The following is a 24,318-nucleotide window of genomic DNA, read 5'->3' as shown; positions in this document are numbered from 1 at the left end:
AGTGCAAGAGATCCAAGAGTGAGAATGAGGAAGCAGCTGTGATGCCTTTTATGACCTAGTCCGTAAGTCACAGTCACTTCTGCCATATTCTATTCATTACATGTCATATGCCATTACTAGGTGCTGTCCACAGCAATAGGAAGGGGATTTAACTCTACCCCCTGAGGAGTGGGGTTAGCACAGAATTTACGGACAGTTTTTGGTGTCATCTCATCAGTTTCTCCAGAATCCAGAGAGACAAGAGCAAAAACAAAACAGAAGTCATAACTGCAGCCCTCCTCAACACAGCGTGCAGTAAATGTTCCCAAACAACCACGCTTTTATTTCAACTACTCTTGAAACATCTACACTCCTCCTTCCTTGAGGTTCTGTGTCAAGAGACTCTGATGACACTCCTGAAACATTGCAGGCAGTAAAACGGGACATTAAAAACAACAGAACCACCTACTCCTGAGGTTTTTGGAGCAGAAGTAATCCCCAGTAAGCTCTCTCCTTTGGCTATGACCAGTGTCCTGATTGATGGAATTCTAGGTAGTAGTCTTCCCTTCCTGATTTAGGGAACAGAGAGTGTCTAATTCAGGCTCCCTAACTTGCTGTCATGATTGCAGCTCTGGGGGAAATGTGTGGAGACTGAGAAATGAGGGATCTCCCTGGAATAAAAAAGCAGCTAGTGTGCTCACCCATGACTCGAAGGTGTCAACTGTCTTCAGAACCAAATGCTTCGTGTGGTTTTTATTGTTATTTTTGTGACTTGCAATTTGGTAAAATATAAACTGTTTTAAAACTACAGTCTTTTTAAACACCAGGAAACTAGGGGCTTGCAGGACACCACCGGCCGGCTGGAGGTGTTGCTCAGTAGGTAAAACACTTACCTAAGGTGCATGAGGCCCTGGATTCGATTCCCGGATCTCAAAGCGGGTGGGGGGAGGAATAGAAGCCAGGATACACTTTAAGATGATTTTTTTTTTTTGACTGTGGGTCTTTAATCTTGTGTCTTGATGACATTTGAGAATGTGATGAGAGATAGGGAAAATAAGCTCACAGCCATTTTGCACAAGGAGCGTAGTAGTAGCACAGTGAACAACACAGAGGGAAGACATGTGTGCTGAGAAAGAGTAAACATAAGGCAAGCCATAGAACTACTGACCGTCATCACCTTCTCCTAGCCATCTGACCACGCTAAGCAGCCAATTTTGCCCAATTTGGCAAAAGAGACGCTACCAAGATTCCCCGCTTAGTAAGAGAGCACAAAGTGACGTTTTCCACCGGTCCAGCCATAACCAAGATCGGACCCGAGATTCCCAAGACCCATCTCCAGTGGAGGGAATTTCCGAGCCGTGACACCCATCCCCGGGGAGGGACCTTTCCGCGGCGGCACAGCCCTGGGCTCGGGGCGCACGGGACTGCGGCGGCTAAAGGGCGGGCTGGGAGGAGCGGGGGCGGGGCGGGGGGGCGACGCGCGGCCACGCCCCCTCGGCGCGCCCCCGAGCCGCGCGGCCCGCGTGTCTGCGGCGACCCCTCCCTCGCGCCTCGGGGGCTGGCGGGGCGCACGCGCCGCCTCGCGCAGGGGCCGGAGGAGGCCGGGCCTGTCAGACCCGCGGCCGGCCTCCGAGCGGCGCGGGGCGGGCAGCAGCAGCAGCAGCAGCAGCTGGCGCTCGGCCTCGATCCCTGGCCCCGGGACGCAGCAGCAGCAGCAGCAGCCGCAGCGCGAGCCGCCCGGGAAAGGGGATGCGCGGCGGCAGCGGCGGCGACGGCCCGCGGGGAGCTGAGCGCCGCGCGGTCCTGAGCCGCCCCGGAGCTGGCGCGCGGTCGGGGCGCGGCGGCGATCGTAGCGGGTCTCGTTCTCCTCACGATGGGCAGGGACGCGAGGTGCTGCTGCCCTGAGGAGCCCGAGCGCCGGTGAAGGCGGAGCCGCCGCCGCCGCCGCCGCCGGCCCTCCGCGGCCATGGCCGGCCCCGGCGCGTGGAAGCGCCTCAAATCCCTGCTGAGAAAGGACGACGCGCCGCTCTTCTTAAATGACACCAGCGCCTTTGACTTCTCGGACGAGGTGAGCGACGAGGGCCTTTCGCGCTTTAATAAACTTCGGGTCGTGGTGGCCGACGATGACTCGGAAGCCCCGGACAGGCCCGTGAACGGGGCGCACCCGGCCCTCCAGGCCGACGATGACTCCCTATTGGACCAGGACTTACCTTTGACCAACAGTCAGCTGAGTTTGAAGATGGACCCCTGCGACAACTGCAGCAAACGGCGCGAGCGGCTGAAGCAGAGGAAGGTGAAGACCAGGCTGACTATTGCTGCCGTCCTGTACCTGCTTTTCATGATCGGAGAGCTTGTAGGTGAGTGCTGTTGCCGCCTCGCTTTTCCCTGGGCTCGGTCCGGCCCCGGTAGCTACCCTACCTACGCCTCAGTGGAGGTGGAAACTTTGTTTTCAGGAAGTGTGTGTCAGGTATGGAGAGACATTCGCGGGATATGGAAAGGGCCGCCGGGTTCCAAAGTGCGGTTCCGTGAGCGTCCACAGACAGCTTGCACGGACAGCTGTCTTGTAATTCCTCCGTGTGCCATTTACTGTAGGGTTTCGGGTGTTATCGTGATTGTGTATCACGTAACTTCCCTTTTTACAGATGCTGATAAGACACCAGGTTGATCTCGGAACAGCTATACTAATTCTAACGTGACTTAGAATCAGAATTTTATACTATCAAGGGACGTTGCTCAACACCAGTCTGTTTTCACACATAGAGGTTCTGAAGGGGTTAACTTGTGAGGCCACCTTGGGCAATGGAAGAGCCACCTAGGGCACTAGACTTTCCTTTCTCTCTACATTTGGCTTGTTTGGATCCTTTTATGCCATTCCTCTTGACATTATAACCAAGAGCTTTACAAAATTTAATCCCGTCAACTAACTTAAAGTTTATTATTATAAGGAGAATCTGTGTGAGCCAGAGGGCGCCTCCACAGCTGCAAGAGCTTGTTTTCTTTCTCGTTTAACCATTTCAGCTAATAGTTTCTCACTCTAAGGTTCTCAGTTTAGACCTTATTTTTTACTGTCACATTAGTTTATAGTTCCCCGCTTCATATTCAAGGCGGATTGGTTCCAGGAGTCCTCTCTGCAAACCTGAATCTCAGGATGCCTCATCCAAAGATGCCTTATGTAAAGGTCCCTTACATAAAACGAGGCAGTTATTTGCATATAACCTACATATACGGCCTTGTGTACTCTAAGTCATTTGGAAATTACTTCGACTACCAGATACACACTAAATGCTGTGTAAGTAGTTGTTATTCCGTATTGTTTAGAGGACCAGTCTGTGCAGGGAGAGTCCTGAGGCGCTGTTGTTTTTCCAGATGTTTTCCATCCACGATTGATGGGATCCACGAATGCAGTACTTGCGAAGAGAGAGGACTAACAAGTTCTTGGTGACAGATTATGAAGTGACAGTAACAGGGGGATGGTTGTCTCTTACAGTGAACTGTGACAGGATGAGACCTGGCAACCCACATTTCAAATGCTTGCGTGGAAGCTATGGAAGCTGTGTGCAGAGGAATCATGTCCCTTCCCTACCTCCATGCCACAGCCTTCTTCCCCAGAGTGAACTCACCTGTGGTGATTATCTTTCTTTTCTCGGGGCTCCCCTTCTCCTGCCCTGATGACTTTCGTACAGGTTGATTCCCCCCAATGGTTTTCAAGCTGTTGTTGGCTTCACTGTAATAAGAAATACACACTAATAAAAAATACTGCACATGCAAACTTAGGTCTGTACGTATCCACAGATACGAGTATAAATATGTTCAGAGCAAACACAAATTTTACATGCTATATTCTAATGTCTTCGGTTATCACTCAGCCCATCACTCTACGAAATCAGTGGCCCACCAGTAGGCCAGATGTGGCACATCACCCATCTTCCAGCTTCTTCAAAAATGTTTACTTAATTTTAATTAACGTGTATGCGTGGGGAGGATGAGTGTGTGCACGTGAGTGTGTGCAGGTGCGTAAAGGCAGAGGCATCACATCCCCTGGAGCTGAGTTACAGGTGGTTGTGAACTTCCTGCTGTGGGTGCTGGGAGCCACCACTGAGCTGTCTCTGCAGCCTCTGAGCTTGCCTTTTGGATCCCTGCCTTTTCCCAGATCATCCCTCGGCTAGTGTGTCAGTCCTGTCTCATCTCATTTCAAAAGACCCCTCTGAAAGGCTTGGCTTCGACTGTCTGGAGTAAACCTGTCATTTTCCCGCTTTAACTATCTCCATGCCCTTTGTTGTTGTTGTTGTTGTTGTTGAAATGTAAGCTGACTGCCTAACACCTCCAACGGCGAATGATAAAAATTAGACATAGTAAATGAGCTTTTGTTGAATTTTTAATTGTATTTTTTAAATTCTTGGATTTTTTTTTTTTACTGTTGATAATGAGTTTTAATCATTATACACACCCATTCTCTCTCATACCCTTCCCCTTTCCCACTGGAAACCTTCTTCCCAACAAGGCTCCCACTTTCATGTCCGTTGGGGATATGTGATGCACTCACTGACTTTAACTGGGGCTGTCTGTGTGAGCATTGGGGAAAAGTTACTTCTGAAGCATGGGCTGCAGCTGTCAGTAGTCCCTCAGGGAGGTGAAACCCTGTACATTCCTCTCCCCCAGATGAAGTATCCACAGGCCCAGTCTTGTTGCAGTTCTTGTTAAGGAATCATGGTGGCACCCTGAGTACAACAGCTGTGCCATATACAGAAGACAGCTTTCCGTGGCACATCTCCCCATCCTCCAGCTCCAAACTCATCTCCGCCCCCTCTTCCACGTGTTCCCTGAGCCTCAGAGGAGGCGATATAGATGTTCCATTTAGGGCTGAGCACTCTGAATTATTTTTTCTATTAGAGAATTATAAATGTGTAAACTCTCAAATGCAGAGATGGTAAGCTGTGGTCAGAGCATGATCGCATGACTTCAACAGACCAAGTTTCAGGGACTTTCTCAAACTCATGCAGCTAAAATACCGTTCAGACTTAGTGATTTTGAAGCTGATATTGAGTATTTGAAGTTAGTCATGTTAATCATAATTTTCTCCCATAAAATTAATTTAGATATAATTTAACTTAAGTAAAAATTAATATTTAATTGTCCTGACTTCTCATTTCCAGAGTCTCTTGGTAAATACTTTGCAAAAGCCACAATAAGTGTTTCCTTTCAAATACTGATTCAATATCTAAATACAGAATCTTTTGTTAATAATACAGAAATGATAGGAACCATAGTGCTCAGAATGTTATCTAGACTTAGATCTAGTGGAGCGGTTATTAAAATGTGTTCAGAGAACTTGGAAATAAATCATCTTATGTAGGAAGTATGAGCCAATAAAAAAAATCATTAAAAGATTTGAGAGTGAAGACTTATTTTGAATCTAAGTTTGCCTCTGAAGACATTGGACAGGGTCTGTTCTTTCCTCTCTTCCATTCAGCAGATCCTTCTGAGCACCTACCTACATGTTAGTTTGCATGCATTGTCCTGCATGTTCTGGCTATCTAATGGAGAGCAAAACTGTTGTTATCATCGTAAGTTCTTGGCCTAATATAGGAGACGAACATTAAATGAATAGCCAAGTGATTAAATTGTAAATTCAAATATTAAGTTCTACAAAGAAAAAATAGACATATTACCCAGTGGGATATAGTTTTTGCGTGGATAGGAGCGTTTAAAACCAACAACAAAAAGGATATTAAGAATCACCCAAGCAAAGAAAACAGCATGTGCAGAGGACCCCAAACTTTCAGTTCTTTTAAGAAACTGAAAGAAGCCTCGTGTGCCTGGAGTGTAGTGGGCAGAAAGGAAGGAACAGGAAGACCAGATAAACAGGTCCTGATAGACCACACCGAATGACTGCAGTTTTTGTTCAAGTACAATGGGAAGCCAGTGAACGGCTTTACGTAGGAGAGCAACTTTTTAAAAGTTCACCGTGGATGTTCTGTGAAGAAAGGAATGTGAGTGCAAGAGTGGGAGCAGACTTAGAGAGCTCCTGGCTAGAAACAAACCCGAGTGGATGGAGGGAAATGTCCTGCTGGAGAGGCAGTCTCGAGGGAAGATGAACAGACGGACTGGTCTGGACATGGGGTGGGGGAGAGCACAGGTCAGGAGTGATCCTGAGCTGTTCACTCACCTGTTGGATACATGGGACGTCATGTATGAAGTGGAAAGGGTGCAGAGCAAGGCTGGGGCATGGACTCAGAGACTGTTGAAACATGTTTATTTGCATGCTTATGCAGACAAGTGGAAATGTCTGGTGGGCTGTTAAATACAAGCCTGTGCTTTAGAAGACAGCCCAGCACAGTAGACGATGCCCCTAGAACAGACAGGACTCCCTGAGAACCTATGTCTTGAGGAACTTCAACTTTAGAAAGTCAAACAGAGGCAAACAGGTGTCCCAAAATCCAAGGAACCAAACTACAGTCCCCTCCCTTACCGTTGATGTCACTTTATGCAGTTTTAATTGATTGCAACAGCTATATCCAAAATTATTAAATGGAAAATTCAAGAACTAAATAATCCATGTTTTCAGTTGTTCACTGTTACAGGTATTAATATGGAGTCTTGCAGTCCTGCTCCATCCTGCCCTGGATGTGAAGCATCCCTTTGTCTGAATGTACCCACATGTAGCTTTTATTGTGGTGTATTGTTACAGCTATCTTGTTTTATTATTAGCTATTGTCTTAGTTTCTTACTGTGCCTAACTAATAATTTAAACTTTATCTTAGTTTCGTATGTGTATGAGAAATACATGTACAATATTTGGTACTAGCCGAGATTCCAGGTGTCCAGTGACCATCTTGGAGTACATGCCTCAGGTTAGGGTGAAGAGAACTACTGTATTTCAAAGAGGAAATGAGAACTTCTTAAATGAAAACTAAGATAGCCTTTGGACTTGGTAACAGAAAAAGCAATGTTTTACATGTTTTTATTGCACCTAAAAACACATAAATTTATACACACTGACTTTTAGATAAAGAACTGGTGTATTTAATTTTGCCCTGTCTCAAAATATCTCTCCAAACGAATTAAAGGATTTGTCTTGCTGGGGGAAGGGATGAATCCACACAGACAAGAAAAACTAAAAAGGAGAAAAATAGCAAAAATCTTGGAAACTGGAAAAGAAACAGGTAGAGTTAACTGTCTTACTACACTCAAGAAAGCCAACACCTCAGCTGAGGACCAACCCAGGTTACACTACAGTAGTGCTTCTCAAGCTTTGCTGTACATCAGAGTCATGAAGAGAATTCGTTAAAACCCAAATTACTGATCCCCACCCTCAAAAGTTCTAATAAGAGAGGTTTTGGATAAGACCAGAGCATGTATGTATTTTGAGACAGTCTTGCTACTGTGTAGCCCAGGCTGGCTTCACACTCATAATGATGCACCTGCCTCTACCTCCTGAATGCTGCTATTAAAGGTGTGCTTCACTATACCTGGCCAGCATTTGCATTTTTGTTGGAACGAAGAGAATGCTGATGCTACCCCCACAGGACCTACATAGAAGATTATTGCACTAGATCATCCTAAGCAGGCCAGACTGGGCCATGCCAGGTGCCTCTGTATATGTACAAAGAAGGCTAAAATGAGGAAAGCTAATGAAAAACCTGTTCTAAGAACCAGTTATAATCATATAATTAGTATACTCAGAGATAAGATCATGTATCTAGAAAAGAACAGGTTGTTCTACAAAAGAAATTCAGGGTAAAGAAAGAAAAAAAAAGCCTGTTGAACAATAAAAGCCTAAAAGAAACTTGAAAACAAACAAAAACTCATAGAAAATGAGGGACAGGCATGGTGGTGCATGTCTTATATCAGTGCTTGGGAGGCAGAGGCAGGCAGGTCTCTGAGTTCAAGGCCACCTTGACCTACATAGTGAGTTCTAGGCCAGCCAGGGCTACATCTGGAGACTGTAGCTCCAAAAAAGAAAAGAAAATAGTCATTATTATACTTTTCCAGAATAGAATAAAATTAATAATAGGAGAGAAATGAAAAAGTATGTGTGTTAATATACATACATACACTTGTGTTGTTGTCCTCCACTTATCCATGGGGATATATTCCAAAATTCCTAGTGGATGCCTGAAATTACATATTTTAAACCCTAATTATATTGTCTTATGTTGCCATAACTGAATACCGCAGACTAAGTAATTTATAAAGCAGAAAAGTTTATTCAGCCTGTGTTTCTGAAGACTAGGAAATTCAAGATCTAGAGGCCACATTTGTTAAGGTCCTTTTCATAGTCTCAAAGCAGTATTGAGGGGGGTCACATAATAAGGAAGATGTCCCCTTTTTAGATCTCTTCTTCCTATAAAGCCACAGTCCTGTTAAATTGAGGCCTTCCACTTAGGGTCTCATTTAACATTACCTCCCAATGATCAGTTTAAATTTCCAACCTCTTAATACCTCGTGAAGATGAAACATCAGAATGAGTTGTGGTGGAGACATCCAAGCTCTAACACACACACACACACACACTACTACTACACTACTACTACTACTACTACTCCTGTGCCATCGATTATAAAATATTTTCTAAATATCACTTTTTGTTCCTCTCTTCAGAGATTGTTATCTGTATTCAGAATTAAAAGCTAAGTTAGTTTTACCCTTTGGATTGAGCTAGTATGCACTTTATTGATTTCTTCAATGTCATTCCATGTCTGAATAAAAGAAAACATGTTTTCCTGCTTTGTTGTGGTATTCAGATAATGTAGTTATTAACTCACTGTATTCATAGAATTAGTAAGTTGAGCAAAAATTTCCAACCCTCTTTTGTTTTTACTGCCAATTTAATGGTTAACCGTATGAAGTAATTAACACTTTGGAGACCCTGTTGATAAAAATGGGTTTTTTTGCCGGGCGGTGGTGGCACACGCCTTTAATCCCAGCACTCGGGAGGCAGAGCCAGATGGATCTCTGTGAGTTCGAGGCCAGCCCGGTCTACAGAGTGAGATCCAGGAAAGGCGCAAAGCTACACAGAGAAACACTGTCTCAAAAAACCAAAAAAAAAAAAATGGTTTTTTTTTTCTTTGCCAGAAATTTGTGCAGTGGGGCCTCCATACCCACAAGTTGCATATCCACAGTTGCCATAACCATAGTTTCAGCTACTTATGCATGGAAAATATTTGAAAAAATAATGTCTGTATAGAATATGTCGTCTTATAGTATAGTATATATAACTTGTCTTCTTATAGTATTCCCTAAATAGTACAGTATAATGATTACATTGTATCAGATGGTATTGGTAACCTAGAAATAAGATAAACTATGTATAGGTTTATATGTAAGGCTGTATGCAAATACACCATTTTGTATAAGATACTTGAATACATGCAGATTTTTATACCCAAAGGGTATCAAAGGGTTTCTGGAACCATCCCATATAAATTGAAGGTTATGACATGACATGTATACTATTTTGCATGAAATTTTAGAATACTTTGATTTAGCTATATCAGGATAGAAATTAAGCTCACAGTTAGGTTTTGTAGGATGTTGTACATTTCAGGTTTGATTGTTGACATGTTAATCTTCCTTCCCTTTTTCCAGGTGGATACATTGCAAATAGCTTAGCAATTATGACAGATGCACTCCATATGCTAACTGACCTCAGTGCCATCATACTCACTTTGCTTGCTTTGTGGCTGTCCTCAAAGTCACCAACCAGAAGATTCACCTTTGGATTTCATCGCCTAGGTAGGTAATATAAGTTTCATTTGGCTTATAATATTTTAATGTAAAACTACAATGAACTATGACCTTAATTAACTGCAATCTTTAAGGTGATAATAGTGGATTTGAACAAAGCAAATGAAAATAAATAATGATACTTATCCACAAAACTGTCTTCCATGGAACATCCCACTCAGGCCTCCCTAAATAGTACCAGAATTATGTGGTTACAGTTACTCATGTCTTCCTGTTTCTGAAAATGCCACTGTAAGGAGGCTTATTTCCAGTTTATTGAACCTAGCAAACCCATCTGGGTAACTCTAATAAGCATTTGCTGCTTCTTCGTATTCTAAGAATTTCAACTGAAGCCATATTTTAAGCATTTTCATCATATGTACAAAATATGGTATGTGACTGACCTTGCGTTATATCGATGTAATTCTGCAAATACATTCATAATATTTAATTCAGAAGGGTTTAAATCTATATCATTACCTACATAGCTCTGGTTCTTACTGTTGATGTGATTTTAAACTTGTTTCTTATTCTGAAAATACATAAAATAACTATGTGAACTGTTATATGAAGGGCCATATCAATAGATATTTGCACAGAACCCCCAAATTAAGAATTTTCTGGTTTGAAAAGCTCAGCACTTGATAATGCACATTAAAGAATTGAGATAAAAATAAAAATTAAGGAATTGAGATAAAAATGATGTTCTTTGGCTTTTTGAATAAAAGCTAAACACTGGCTATTGCATTGAGATTCTACATAAGGAATCAGAAAATAGGACTGAAGTTATTAGAAATTAGCACTGTATTAATGAACCAAATCAAACATCTGACAGTAGTAAATATCAACATGGTTTAATGTAGTTGTTTTTTTAAAAAACTCTTTACTCTTTAGGGGGCCTGCCACCCAGCTCCCAAATAATCACACTGAGACTTATTTTTTTCTTATGAATGCCTGGCATTAGCTTGGCTTGTTTCTAGCCAGCTTTCCTTAACTTAAACTTTCCCATCTACCTAAACTCTGGGCTTTTACCTTTCTCTATTTCTGTATATCTTTTCTTTCCTTCTTATTCTGTGTCTGGCTGGGTGGCTGGCCCCTAGCATCCTTTCCTTCTCCCTTTCTCACTCCTCCCTCTTCTCTTTTTCTCCTCCTGTTTATTCTCTCTGCCCGCCAGCCCCGCCTATCCCTCTCCTGCCTAGCTATTGGCCCTTCAGCTCTGTATTAGACCAGTCAGGTGTTTCAGACAGGCACAGTAACACAGCTTCACAGAGTTAAAAGAATGCAACACCTCTTTGCATCGTTAAACAAGTGTTCCACAGCATAAGCAGATGTAACACAGCTTTAACTAATAGTCCACAGCAGTTTAATTGCAGTTGTCATTTTAGTTCTGCTGTGTAGATGTTCTCCACTCTTAGAGATCACATTTTCTGGAGCTGGAGAGATGTCTCTGTTAAGAGCACACACTGCTCTTTAAATTTTGGTTTTTTTTTTAAATAAAGATATACTTTGATCTTTAGACTTACTTATCTTTATTTTATATGTATGGGTGTTTTACCTGCATGTATGCCTGTGCACTACTTGCATGCTTGGTACTCAGAGTGGCCAGAGAGGGCATCAGATCCCCTAGAACTGGATCTACAGCCTGTTGTGGGCCACGATGTGGGTGCTGGGAATTGAACCCAGTCCCCTGGAAGAGCAGCCAGTGCTCTTAATGTTGTGCTGTTGCCCCAGCCCTGCATGTGCTGCTCTTGAAGAAGACTCGGTTCCCAGCTGACTGCTGCCTATAACTTCAGCCCCAGTGGTCAGCTGCCTTTGGTCTAGCGGTCCTCTGCTCTCATGTGTGTATGCCCACGTACAGACACACACAGTTATGCTCTGTTGAATATAGCCTTTTTGGGGGGCGGGGGTTCCAGACAGGGTTTCTCTGTGTAGTCCTGGATGTCTTGGAACTCAGAGATCCACCTGCCTCTGCCTCCTGAGTGCTGGATTAAAGGCATGCACCACCACTGCCCAGCTGATTATAGCCTTTTAATTGGTGTTTTCAAACACCCATGAGAGGCAGCAAAGAAACCAATAGCTTGGTTCAAATCCTGGCTGTCTCACTTCCTACCAATCTGACCTTAGCAAGTTCTGTAACATCTTTGTGCCTCCATTTTCTGTTTGTAAAGGATGTTAATAATAGTGCCTTCCACATAGAGTTATTAAGGGCAGTAAGTGCATTACTCTTTGAAAAGCACTCAGGACAGTATCCAACACTTAAAGGAATCATCATTCTTCATTTAATCAGCTTCATTTCTTCTCTGAAAAACAATTAAAATGAATTCAAGGCTTCTGTGTAGCACGTATGCATGTGTGCAGAAAAGCCAGTATAACTCCTTAGAATATTCAGTCTTGAAAATGTTTGCTAATTTTTTATCATAATTTGTTAAGAATCCACATTGTGAGATAAGACAGAATGTGTGCTTCTTAGCAGAAAAGAAATGCCGAGGGCCCGTGGGAATGAGCAGGAGAGCTTGTCACCCTCTTCTCCTAGAGCTGTCACCAGTCTCTTAAATCGCTGCAGTTTTTCTTTTCCTTTGTGTAAGGCTGTGGGTGCTGTGAAATCATTCTGGGTTTTCTTTATTTACAGTGAGCTACAGCAGCAGGTTTATGTGGGGAGAGGGAGGGAGGAGGACCGAAGCCTTGTGTGTTGTTTTTAAATGTCTGGATTTATTTGATGTGGGCATGTCTCTTTGCTCTGAGAACTAATAAAACTCAGGATTTAATGAAACCACGCTGAAAGAAATCTCAAATCCTCAGGAGGAAAAAGATTCTCTTACAAGGGGGCCATTCTGAAGACAGCTGCCCCCATCTCCATGCTTCCTTTCTGCCTCTCTGTGAATTACCTTAGTAATTGTCTTTGTTTATATGGCATTTCTTCCAGATCTTCAGGGATTCCACTGGTAGAAAGACTGTAGTAAGCAGAGCTGTTTGTGTGTTGGGTAGGGAGCAGTGTGTGATGTGATGTGTGTGTGGCTTAACTTCTCAGCCAGTGTCAATGATGATAGGACAGGAATTGTTCAAAATGTTTGCTGAGCAGAGATCATGGTCAGAGCCAGCTAGTTGTGTCTTGGGCAGCATTTGGCTACAGATATATGCTATATAGTTATGTAGACAGTGTTATGAAGATAGTATATGCATAATGGCTTCCCTTCATATGCAAGGAGTATACTCCAAGACTCCAAGTGAACACCTGAGGCCATGGATATTACTGAACACTATGTGTACACTTTCTCTTACACATGCACAACTCTTATGATAAAGAGCTTTGTGTGTGTGTGTGTGTGTGTGTGTGTGTGTGTGTGTGTGTATGTGTGTAGTATAGTATATGTGCTTGACGTGCACATGTGTAGGGGATTGCATTCACCCATGAGTGCGCACAGAGGACAAAGATGTCCTGCTCTGTCACTCTCCACCTGCTCCCTTGAGTTAAGTGTCTTCACTGAACCTAGAGCTAGATTGATCACCAGGAATTGCTGGTGATCTTCCAGCCTGCCCCTGCAGCGATGAGCCTACAAGTATACTCAATACCATGTTTGGTTTTTTTCCTCAGGTTCTGGGGATTTGAACGTAGGTCCCCAAGTTTGCTGAGCAAGTGCTCTTACATGCTGAGCCATCTCCCCAGTTAGATAAGGTTTAATCTGTAACTAATTCTGTATAGTTTGTTGCTTTATCCCCTGATGCTAGAGGATCAGAAAGCATTCATTAAAAATTTCCTTCATGAAAGCATCCAAAAAAAAAAAAAAAGCCCTTCTACCTAGTTGTGATTCATTCTTAACAGCTCCCCCCTACCCTCGACAAAATTCATGCCTTTTATTATTCACATCTTATTGCAAATAATTAATCATGTCACATGAACTCTTACAGGAAAAGAATTGAGTTCTAGAACTTGCTAGAAATGGGAGTTTAAATTGAGGCATAAGGAAGACATGAATGAAATGGTCAACATTGGATAACCATAAGTCAACCTGACCATAGCTGGCACTATAGATGTGATGTAGGGAATGATAAGCTTATTGTAAGCTGTGTGACCAGAGACCAACCCAAAACAAGAATGAGACATCTGGAATGGACCATAGTGTCATCATCGCATGGATGATTGAACTCTTCCTTTTCTCTGGGAGACAAACTTAACCTGTCATTTTTTGTGTCTTAGTTAGGGTTTCTATTGCTGTGAAGAGACACCATGACCATGGAAACTCTTAGAAAATCATTTAATTGGGGTGGCTTACATTTTCAGAGGTTTAGTCCATTATCATCATGATACAACATGGTTACATGCAGGCAGACATGGTGCTGGAAAAGTAGCTGAGTGTCCTATATCTTGACTTGCAGGCAACAGGAAGTAGTCTGAGACACTGGGTGTGGATTGAGCATATTTGAGACCTCAAGCCTGCCTCCACAGTGACACATTTCCTCCAACAAAGCCACACCCACTCCAACAAAGCCACACCCCCTAATATTACCACTCCCTGTGGGGCCATTTTCTTTCAAACCACTACAGTTTGCATCCTGTCACCTTAAGTAAAAAGATATTTTTAAGCAGTAATTGTCACTATTCCTGGCATTTCTCCAAACCTTTATTTATCCATAGTAAAATAGCTCTTTTGTTTAATCAGAATAATCAATATTACTTGGTTAGCATTTTAAGCCATTTAGTATAATCTGTGTCTTATGCTTCTTAATTATAAATCATCAGGTTTTCTTTAGTATAATTTTAATATTTGTGGTAAAAAAAAATTTAAATTTCAAACATTACCAAAAAAAAATAAAATGAAAAAATTCCTTCAGCCCCTGGTTCATTCCACTTCCCAGATACATGCTTTCTTCTCTTCCTGTCTTGTAATCATTAATTGCCTGATTTTTTATTTTCTTGTTATCCTCTTTTCTTTTAAAGTAGATAAGAGGGTGTCTGGTATCTCCACTGTATATGTATAAATACTTAACCTTCTAAGTAGTATAAGTAGGTGTCTGGTATCCTTACTGTGTATATAATGCTTAACCCTTTAAGTTCCTGTTGGATGTACATTTAACATGTCTTCAGATATGTGTTACAGTACAAAGCCCTCTATATGTCTTTGTACACATGTTCTTTTCTACTAGTAAAATTGCTAGATTAAGAAATATATGCATTTTAAATTTTGATTAGTTTTACTAACTGGCTTTCAAAAACAAATTAAACCATTTACTATTTCTGTTAGTATCCCTGCTAACTTTAGAAATCATCAGTCTTAAATTTTTTTGCCACTTAACAAGGATATAAAAATTTTGAGGGGCTAGAGGTTAAGAGCACTGACTGCTCTTCCAGAGAACCCAGGCACCCACATGGCAGCTCACAGCTGTCTGTAACTCCAATCACAGGATCCCATATCCTCTTCTGTCCCCTGCGGACACCAAGCATGCACATGGTACACAGACATCCATGCAGGCAAAACACCCATTAAAATACAATTTTCTTTATTACATTTGTTATTGAAAATTTGTCCATTTCTTTCTATGACAAATTACTCTTTCTTTCCTTACCTCTTTTTAGAAGTTATTTTTCTTATAGGTTATTTATTTTGTTGTCCTGTTAAGACCAGCTCTCCTATATCCCAGTCTGGCCTCAAACTCAATATGAAGCTGAGGAAGATGACTTTGAATTTCCAATCCATTTGACCTTACCTCATGAGTGATGGGATTACAGATGCACCACCAGACCTGAATTAATCTCGAGATCAACCCAGGGCTTTCTGCATGCGAACTACACCACATGCCTGTTGTTACGCTTTTAAGTGTACTTGTTTTGTTAGAAAAGCAGTCTGTGGTCACGTTTCCATTTTCTTCTTTATTGGTTTTACCTTGTGAATAGCCTATAAATATACTTAATTGGAGGTATGAATAGAGGATGGGGACGAATTAGTTAAGGGCCTAGATAATTCAAGCTGTGAAATACATAAAAAATGTTGTATGACAAAAATAACATAGTGCTTTTACCTCCTTCGAGGAAAGAAAATGTGAGTAAAATGTGAACAGTGTTTAGTTGGTCTGAAGTATAATGGCTGTGCTGAAGATTCGTGTATTCTCCATCTTCCCTCTAGAGGTTTTGTCAGCAATGATCAGTGTGATGTTGGTGTATGTACTGATGGGATTCCTCTTATATGAAGCTGTGCAGAGAACAATCCATATGAACTATGAAATAAATGGTGATATCATGCTCATCACCGCAGCTGTTGGAGTTGCAGTTAATGTAATGTAAGCACAACTTTTTTTTCACATACTATAAGCTAAAAGACTATTGCACATGTATATATTCAGACCATTAAATATTTTCATATTTAAAAATACAACACATAAATTTTACTTAAAAGTATAATAAAATGGAGCATTATAAACTCATTAACTTACCCACATGTTGAACACTAAGGAATTTAAGTAGAACCAAGTATGTTGTTTAATATTTAATAATTTTACATTAATTGTACTTTAAGGTTTTTTTACATTTATTTTATTTGTGTGTGTGCGTGTGCGTGTGGGCATGCACATGCTATTGTGCACACATGGAGGTCAGAGGACACCTTACAGAAGTCATTTCTCTCTTTTGATTCTGTGGGTTCCAGGAATCAAACTCAGGCTGTCAGACTTAGCGGCAAGCACCTTTACCTGCTGAGCTATATCACCAGTCTCTTAGCCAGTTTTTAAAATTATTTTCTCCTCCTCAAATCTACTGAAATATGTTATCAACCTAACCATTTAGTGCAGAACTAAGCAGACTTTCTTTAAAGAATAGATGAGGCTTATGGGTAAAGCTTAGTGATAGAGCATTCCCTAGCATGCTTGAGGCCTTGGCTTGATTCCTGCACTTCTAAAACAACTAAAAGGCTAGTGAGTGAGTGTCTGAGCGTTTTCATTTGAAGTGATGGAACCCTGATGTTAACAAAAACAGCCAGATTCACTGTGTGAATAAATATATATGCCTGTATTAAAACTTCACCTTAAAAAAAATAACCAGATCTGGTCTAGTGGCCAATGGCTTCTATTGAAGTTCGAATAAAAATCACCTTTCAAATAAAACCCTGTGTAGCCCTCCTCTTTGCCTCTTAGCACTTCTTACTATCCTTATTTTGGCCACAATGTCATCCTTCTTCAAGTGCACTGAGCACATTTCATTTTAAGCCTCTGCCTGCTGTTCTTCCTAGAATACGCATCCACCATCTGCTCTTGACTTGTGTAAGTCTCTGCTCCTCCCATGGAGTCTGAGAGAGCTCTTTCGTGCCCACCCCACCCACCTACGCCACCACCCCGCCTCTCGTCTTCATGCTCCTACAAATCTGTATACATTTCCAAGGCATTTCGCATTAACTGGCTGTGTGTCGATGAGTGTTTGCCTATGCTTCTGATGTCCCATCCAGATCATAAGCTTCCTGAACCTAAAACAATTATTTGCTGTGTAACAGTTGCTTTCATTCTTATTAAATGACTGTTCTGCATTGCTCCATTACTGTCTGGGTAGTAATAAGTGTTTTAGCAATAGTTTAGAGAAATAATGTGTCTTCTTTCATTTTGAACAGAATGGGGTTTCTGTTGAACCAGTCCGGCCACCACCATTCCCACTCCCATTCCCACTCCCTGGCTTCAAATTCTCCAAGCATGGTGTCTAGTGGACACAGCCATGGGCAGGACAGCCTGGCAGTGAGAGCTGCATTTGTACATGCCCTGGGGGATTTGGTCCAGAGTGTTGGTGTGCTTATAGCTGCATACATCATACGATTCAAGGTAAAATGATGCACTTCCTACTTCAAAAGTATTAAATGCTTATTTAAAAAGCTGGTTGTCTTTTATCAATGTACTGGACACTAATGCCTTTCTATTCATTTTTCACTGATGTAAGATTAATTGGCCATCGGTATAGTTACTTATTATCAGTAAGCACAGTGTTGTCACCTTACCAGCTGGTTTCTCTGCAGCTGGCTTTGGTAGCACCTTCACTGTAAAACTCAGTGTTAAGCCTTGTCTCAGAACCACTGGATGATAGGCTGTGTGCTGCGGTTCTCACCTTTGCAGCAACTCTAAATTTTAATTCAGTCCTCTTCGTGAGTATTTTAATCCAGATTGCTGGTACAGTTCTTTCCAGCTTCAGTGTCTTATGCTTCTGAGTAAAGGATTCAGAGAAGGCACAGAGGAGAATAGACATAATGATCACACTTCCAGAAAAGACGCACGAGGAAGTCATTTGAACAATCTTAAGAGAGATGATGTTTCTCATTATAGTATCTGAGTTTTAAAAGTGGTTTCCAATCCTGTTAAAGAAAGATAAAGAGCAGGCACGTGCACCTTGCTTGCTTTATAGTATGTTTTAATGTCACTCTCTGTTTAGTCACACAACTTTCATCTGCTTGCCTTTTAGCCAGAATACAAGATTGCTGACCCCATCTGTACATATGTATTTTCATTACTTGTGGCTTTCACAACATTTCGCATCATATGGGACACAGTAGTGATAATCCTGGAAGGTAAGCATTCACTGGAAGGTAAACACCCCACTGTGGATTTAGCCCTCCCTAGTGGAGATAAGTCACAGGATTGCTCTGGACAGGAGCCATGTCTTTCCTTTTCCTGATACTCTCTTGTACATAGCAAACAAAAAGCAGTACCATCTGTGGGTCATGCACTTGACCCTTACAGTAGGTAAGCAGACAGTTGAGTGAATTGACATTTACAAAAAAGAAAATATTTGATGGTCAGTGTCATGTCACTCATAAACTGTAGTTAGGATAAGAGTGGACCTTTTGATTCTTAATGCAGTTGTGGTTTATTGAATTCCTTCATCTCATTTAATTTGTGACTTTGTCGTATTTTGGACATCCTTGTCTTACTGAAAGCATGTCTAGGCATGAAGACAAAAGTTCTCAGCAATAACTTGTCATTATCAAATGTTTCTAAGCTGGGCATAGTGGTACATGCCTGTAATCCCAGCACTCACAACCCAGAGGAAAGTGGATCTCTGTGAGTTCAAGGTCAACCTGATCTACACAGGGGGAAGTCTAGGCCAGCCAGGTCTACATAGTGAAACCATGTAAAAAATTTTTATATCCTAACCTATTAAGATTAAGCCAATGTTCCAACTTTACTGCCACTCCATTTAGTGAGGAGTAAAAGTATGTATTCATCTCATGTATATTTCCTATGTTTTTATAGAATGGCTATAATTATATCAAAGTACAAACATAGCTTGACCAATTCATAGAAACTGAATTTGGCAAAAACCATTTGTTTTCTTTAAATGTAATATAAAACTTTTCCTACCAAAGTAAACTTACAAATTTTGTGTTCCAAACTAATAGGTGTACCAAGCCATTTGAATGTAGATTATATCAAAGAGTCATTGATGAAAATAGAAGATGTATATTCTGTGGAAGATTTGAATATCTGGTCTCTCACTTCGGGAAAATCCACTGCCATAGTTCACATGCAGCTAAGTATGTTGCTGATGGGGTTCACAGGGGTCTGTTTTTGGAGCCAACATCTGAGTTTACCATATGTATGAAGACTTCTCTGACAAAAAGACTTAAGGGGGGATGAGGCTCTTCAAAGATAAATTGCAGGTCCAGAGGATAACAGGGCCAGGACAGTAGCTCATTGTAGAGCATTTGCCCTACCGTGCATGAGGCCCCATGTTCAATTCCCAGAACGCCAAATAAACAAATAATAACATTTAATTTTTTGTACTTCTTTGAGAGGAAATATTACAAATTGATATCTACCTGCATTTTAAAAACATTACATACTTCTGCTGTGCTGTCTATTAGATAATAAAAACAAGACTCTTATTTAAATCATTTCAGAGATGGATGGCTTTTTAAAATCAAAATAATATATGCATTTGATTCTTTCTTAAGGAGCCTAAGGTCCTTAAACAAGAGGCTTGTATCCAGCATTCTCTCTACTGAGTGTGGAAAGACTGAGGTCCTGAGAAGCCATTCTGGGCTTAAGAACTGCCTTCTACAGAAGAAGGGCTTAGCGAGGGGGGGTCAGACTGATGAGCATGTGATCGCAGTGTACTGTTGGTTCTTTCTGTATCTCGTTTACTAATGTGTAGTAGTGTACAATAGATAATGTGGTATTTCCTTGGTATTGCAGTTCCTGGAAGTTCATCTAAATGGGAAGAAGTACAGTCCAAAGCTAAGCATTTATTACTGAACACATTTGGCATGTATAAATGCACTATTCAGCTCCAGAGTTACAGACAAGAAGTGAACAGAACTTGTGCAAATTGTCAGAGTTCCAGTACCTGAGTCTGTGTAGTTGGGGTCGACAGCCTTATTTATCCTGAAGTCACAGACTTGAGAGCAATAAATGCAAACCTAATGGAGTCCCTGACAGCTGTGTCCATGTCAAGTACCAGTCTCTCAAAAACAGTCACTCGGGTCTGACTGATAATTGCATGATTTTCAGATGAAGTTTCCAAAGTACTGTTTACAGAGTGAGCTGTAACTCTGCAGATACCTCATAGAAGACAATCCAAGACCATACTTCACTAATTTGACAGAATACACAAGACGTACAGGAAGACTCGGAATTCAGTATTTGCATCTAAAACTACTTTTTACAGGCCTTTTATATGAAGTCAGTGCTAGCAAACTCAGTGTTGAATCATTTGGGATTTTATGTCTCTGTGTAATCTTGGCATCTAGTTTCTGGAATTGTGTTCTCTTTTTATAAAAATCAGCCCTCAACAGATTTCAGAAAGTAATAATATCCAGAAAATGGAATAAGCATGCATTCCTAAGTATTTCAGAACTGTTTTATTTCACAGATAACTCTTAATATTATTACTAGAGTCATACTTTATAAGCAAATTTTCCAGATGTTACTGGGTTTTGAATCTCAATGTTTTGATTATTTGTAATCTCATCAGAAATAATGTGGTCACTGTCATTAAATTATTTAGGAAATTTTTACTATAACTCTAAATGGCAGAGATTAGATTTAACCTCAGTTACTTTGCCATGTGGTGATCTAAAACAGAGGAGCAAGCAGTGGGGTGTGAGGTTTGGATTTCCGTCCTCCCTGAAGATCACTTCTGTGCTTTCTGTAGAGTTGTCTAAGGACAGTAGGAGACAACAAAGCTTCAACAGTTCTCCACGTCCTTTGAAGAAGTGCCAACAGTTGTTAGTCATCATTTGCTTGGTGCCCTGTTCTCATGTGTACACCATGATCCCTATGCATCTTTCAGTGGCCTAGAGAGTACCTGAGTTTATTAATGCCTGCCATACAGAGTACCCTGCTACTCCAGAGAGAAATCCTGTTTATGATATGGGTTGAGGGTTCTCCATGCATTACAGAAACCCCCAAAGTACAGTCTTGAAGTTTTGCAATAATGCTATAGCAGAAAGATAGAGAGGAGTTGGCGGAGAAAGTGCTTTGAGAAAACAACGGATAAAGGGTTTTGGTTTTTTAACCATGTATGTGCACAAAAGAACCGAAGTAAGGATGGACGTTCAAGCTATGTCTAGGGGAGCAGCATAAATATTTCCAAGCTTAAGGGAACATAATTGGCAGAAGAGACAGTCATGAATATTTATATTTCATTTCCAACAGTTTTTTTGAGATAATCTCTTTTCAGCGTAGACCCTTTATATGGCTCTTGGCTCCTCAGAGAATCAGAGTGGAGTAACAGTGTCCCAACATGTTGTGAATTGAAATCCTAGAAACCCAAATGATGTGTAAATGAAGAGAGGGAATAGGTGTTATCCTCTTACTACAGACTTTCCCTATGTATAAAGCTAAAATAAGGAAATCTGGATTTACCCATAAGGTTGTTGGGTAATCAAAAAAAACAGCTGATGTTACCTAATAAAACCCAGCAGTATTTGTTGAATTCCAAGTTTGCTTTGGAAAAAAAGAATTAAATTTACTTTGTTGACTTATTATTGTGAGTCCACTTAAAATTATAAATGTTTGAATTTCAAAATTTTTAGAATATAAACTAAATACAACAACGATAACCATATGAGTAAGTGACAGGCATTTAAGTGGCTGCCTGGGCATTTGTGGCCTTTAGGTATCTAGGAAAGAAAGGGAAAATGTACATTTTATACTTAACATTTTCCCATGTCAGTTGAGTTTATTTCTTGTAAGCATCCTTTATCACAATGTGGGCATATCTAGATTTTCTTTTTTTTTTTTTCTTTTTTCTTTTGGTTTTTCAAGACAGGGTTTCTCTGTGTAGCTTTGCGCCTTTCCTGGAACGAACTCTGTAGTCCATAATCTAGATTTTCTTATTGACTCATTCTTTAAGTTATTTGATAAAACAGCCTAAAAAGCAATTTGAATATTGAAAAGGGTTTTATAAAATACAGAAACACTGAAAACTTTTGCAAATCTTAACTTAAAGTGGGGTGTACCTGCAGTTTCTGTGCTTTACTTTGCACTAGACTTTGTCCTTGACTGGACCCACCAGACAGAGAACTGATAGATTTTACTTTTTAACTTGTCAGCGCCTGCAGAGGAGGGCATTAACTCAGCAGTTGCCCCAGCGACGACACAGCTGTGGGGTTTGCTCTGTCCTTCACCCGCTGAGCCCAGCGTACAGTGGCACACCGTCTTAGCTGAGCTGGCCGAGCTCTCTGCACTGTGAAAAGCAGGGTCTGGATCGGAGAGCTGCAGCGCTAATTTTGCACTGGGAACCATCACAACATAAAAACTTGGCAATCCTCCACTGCAGTCCATTCTCACGGATATCTGCAGATAACCAGTTACTGCAGGAATTAACCTGTGTTTCACAACTCTGGCCCACTGCAGTCTCTAGTTTTAGGAAGACTTTATCTGACTACTGACCTTGCTACCTTAACAAGCGTAACAAGAATGCAGTGAATGAAACGTACTTGATAGTCAGAACCCGAAGCTGTTGTAATTCTTACATACAGCTGTGTTACAGGTTTTGATGTGATCAGAAATTTTCACAGCTCCCATCAGCATTGTTTGCCAGATCACTGGATTTCTTAGTTTATTGTGTTCCTTTTCAGTTTGGGGTAGGGGTTTTATTTCTTCTCTCTGAAATGTTTCCTGATTATACAACTCGCAGTGTCCTGTTTAAGCCTAGGTGGCCCACCTGTCAGGCTTTGTCTTTAGCCAATCCTTCCCAGAGTGGAAACAGTCAAGATCAGATAGATACACAGCTTCTCTCTCATTTTTCAGAGAGAACTTTCAGGCAATACTTAGAAATATCTTTCCAGGTGAAAAAGGTTTTTAAAACAGTGGATCATCCCCTGCCCAGGTTTCTGCACACTGAACTTAGTAGAGCATATTGACAGAATTAGAATGAGCGGCCACTGTGAAGGGCTTTGAGTTTCTCGAGATACCAGTCAGCCCTGTTGGAGATTTTGATCCTAAAGTACATACTTCAGCTACATTTGGCTTTATGTATTTAGGATCATTGGTTCATCATCATAAGATGTTCTTACAGAATCTGAACCCATTTGAAGTACAGTCATAGGCATTTTTTGCTGTTGACTACCTTGTATGTAGTTACAGAATGTATCCCTACATACAAGATCAGTTCATTCAGTTCAGTTCATCTTTGGACCATGCTTAGTTATAAATGAACAGTAGCATCTCACTAGATACTGTGCTGAGGGGAAGCAAGTCTGACTTCCGAGTGGTTGGCCTAACATCTCTGTAGCCACAGCATCATTTGCAGATTGTAACTCCAACTCTAGGGCTGTCTGATGGATCCTGCAGGCCAGGGTTTCAGATTTTATTTTACAGTTAGATATGTTGTTTGTGATGTTAGTGGGAGCATGCAAACTGGAAAGAAGAAATTATGGGAAATCCTCAGTATGTGTCTCCATTTAGGCAAGCCAGTCATTGAGTTCTTGGTTACAAAAGGTTTGTTGGGAACCAACAGTCATTTTCTGATTTTTGTTAAGATTGGCAAATGTTTTTAGAGACTTTGACAGCTAAATCCATGACAGTGTCAATTTAAATAGTGCCATTAAGAATATCCTGAAATAAATGCAGCACAACGTTGAAATGTGCCAGTATGTCCCTTTTCTACCTGGAAGATACCTTGTATTTGGAAAGTATCTGCCTCTCTAAATAAATATGTGATTAAATAAGCCATATCACGGTTTAAGAAATTGTATATACTTTACTTAACCCTCCTCCAAAAACCAAGTATTTTGCATATGACTGATTTTAGAAAGATTTTTGAAGCTGGGGTTTACTGTGTAATGAAGATCAGATTCTTTGTATATGTACTGTATTTGCCATTTTCAAATGAAATTTCCTATATGATTATTAAATAAAGTGTTGTTTTTGCCTTGTGGTTTATTAAAAACAAAATGTACAGTGTCCTAAATTTTTGCTACTTTCATTGATTAATAGTGGAAGACCTTAAAACATAACTGTCTAACTTTGTAGTCTCAAACTGCAATGCCCTCTTAAGTGTTTAAGAAATAAACTCTCTTTTAAAAATTGCCTAAACAGGATGAGATATTAAAAGAACCTTTTTCTTTTGGTGTCAATCACTTGTAATGTTCCTCCATTAACAGAAACCTGCAAAAGGGACAGACGCTAGCATGAAAATCAGAC

The 24,318-nt window shown here is 40.9% G+C and overlaps 1 protein-coding gene across 1 annotated transcript; it reads left to right on the top strand.

The window, feature by feature from the left end:
* The first annotated feature begins 1,580 nt into the window (after positions 1–1,580).
* Slc30a4 (solute carrier family 30 member 4) lies at positions 1,581–24,085 on the top strand. The gene is made up of 7 exons (XM_028878740.2): positions 1,581–2,336; positions 9,568–9,714; positions 15,825–15,978; positions 17,295–17,499; positions 18,131–18,236; positions 19,068–19,202; positions 19,864–24,085. Exons 1-7 carry the CDS (start codon positions 1,946–1,948, stop codon positions 20,016–20,018), a joined length of 1,293 nt encoding a protein of 430 aa, XP_028734573.1. The 5' UTR covers positions 1,581–1,945; the 3' UTR covers positions 20,019–24,085.
* Positions 24,086–24,318: the final 233 nt, after the last annotated feature.

The sequence above is a fragment of the Peromyscus leucopus genome, chromosome 4 (genome assembly GCF_004664715.2).
Source record: "Peromyscus leucopus breed LL Stock chromosome 4, UCI_PerLeu_2.1, whole genome shotgun sequence".
NCBI lineage: Eukaryota > Metazoa > Chordata > Mammalia > Rodentia > Cricetidae > Peromyscus > Peromyscus leucopus.
The sequence above is the reverse complement of the archived record's forward strand: the minus strand, read 5'-3'. Positions and strand labels throughout refer to the sequence as shown.

What these genes read in the sequence shown, in the direction of transcription:
- Slc30a4 (XM_028878740.2), top strand. Translation starts at nt 1,946, where the DNA reads ATGGCCGGCCCCGGCGCGTGGAAGCGCCTCAAATCCCTGCTGAGAAAG. An exon ending in CTTTGGATTTCATCGCCTAG is followed by an intron (nt 9,715 to 15,824) that starts GTAGGTAATATA and finishes TCTTCCCTCTAG; the next exon opens with AGGTTTTGTCAGCAATGATC. An exon ending in CATAGTTCACATGCAGCTAA is followed by an intron (nt 19,203 to 19,863) that starts GTATGTTGCTGA and finishes TTGGTATTGCAG; the next exon opens with TTCCTGGAAGTTCATCTAAA.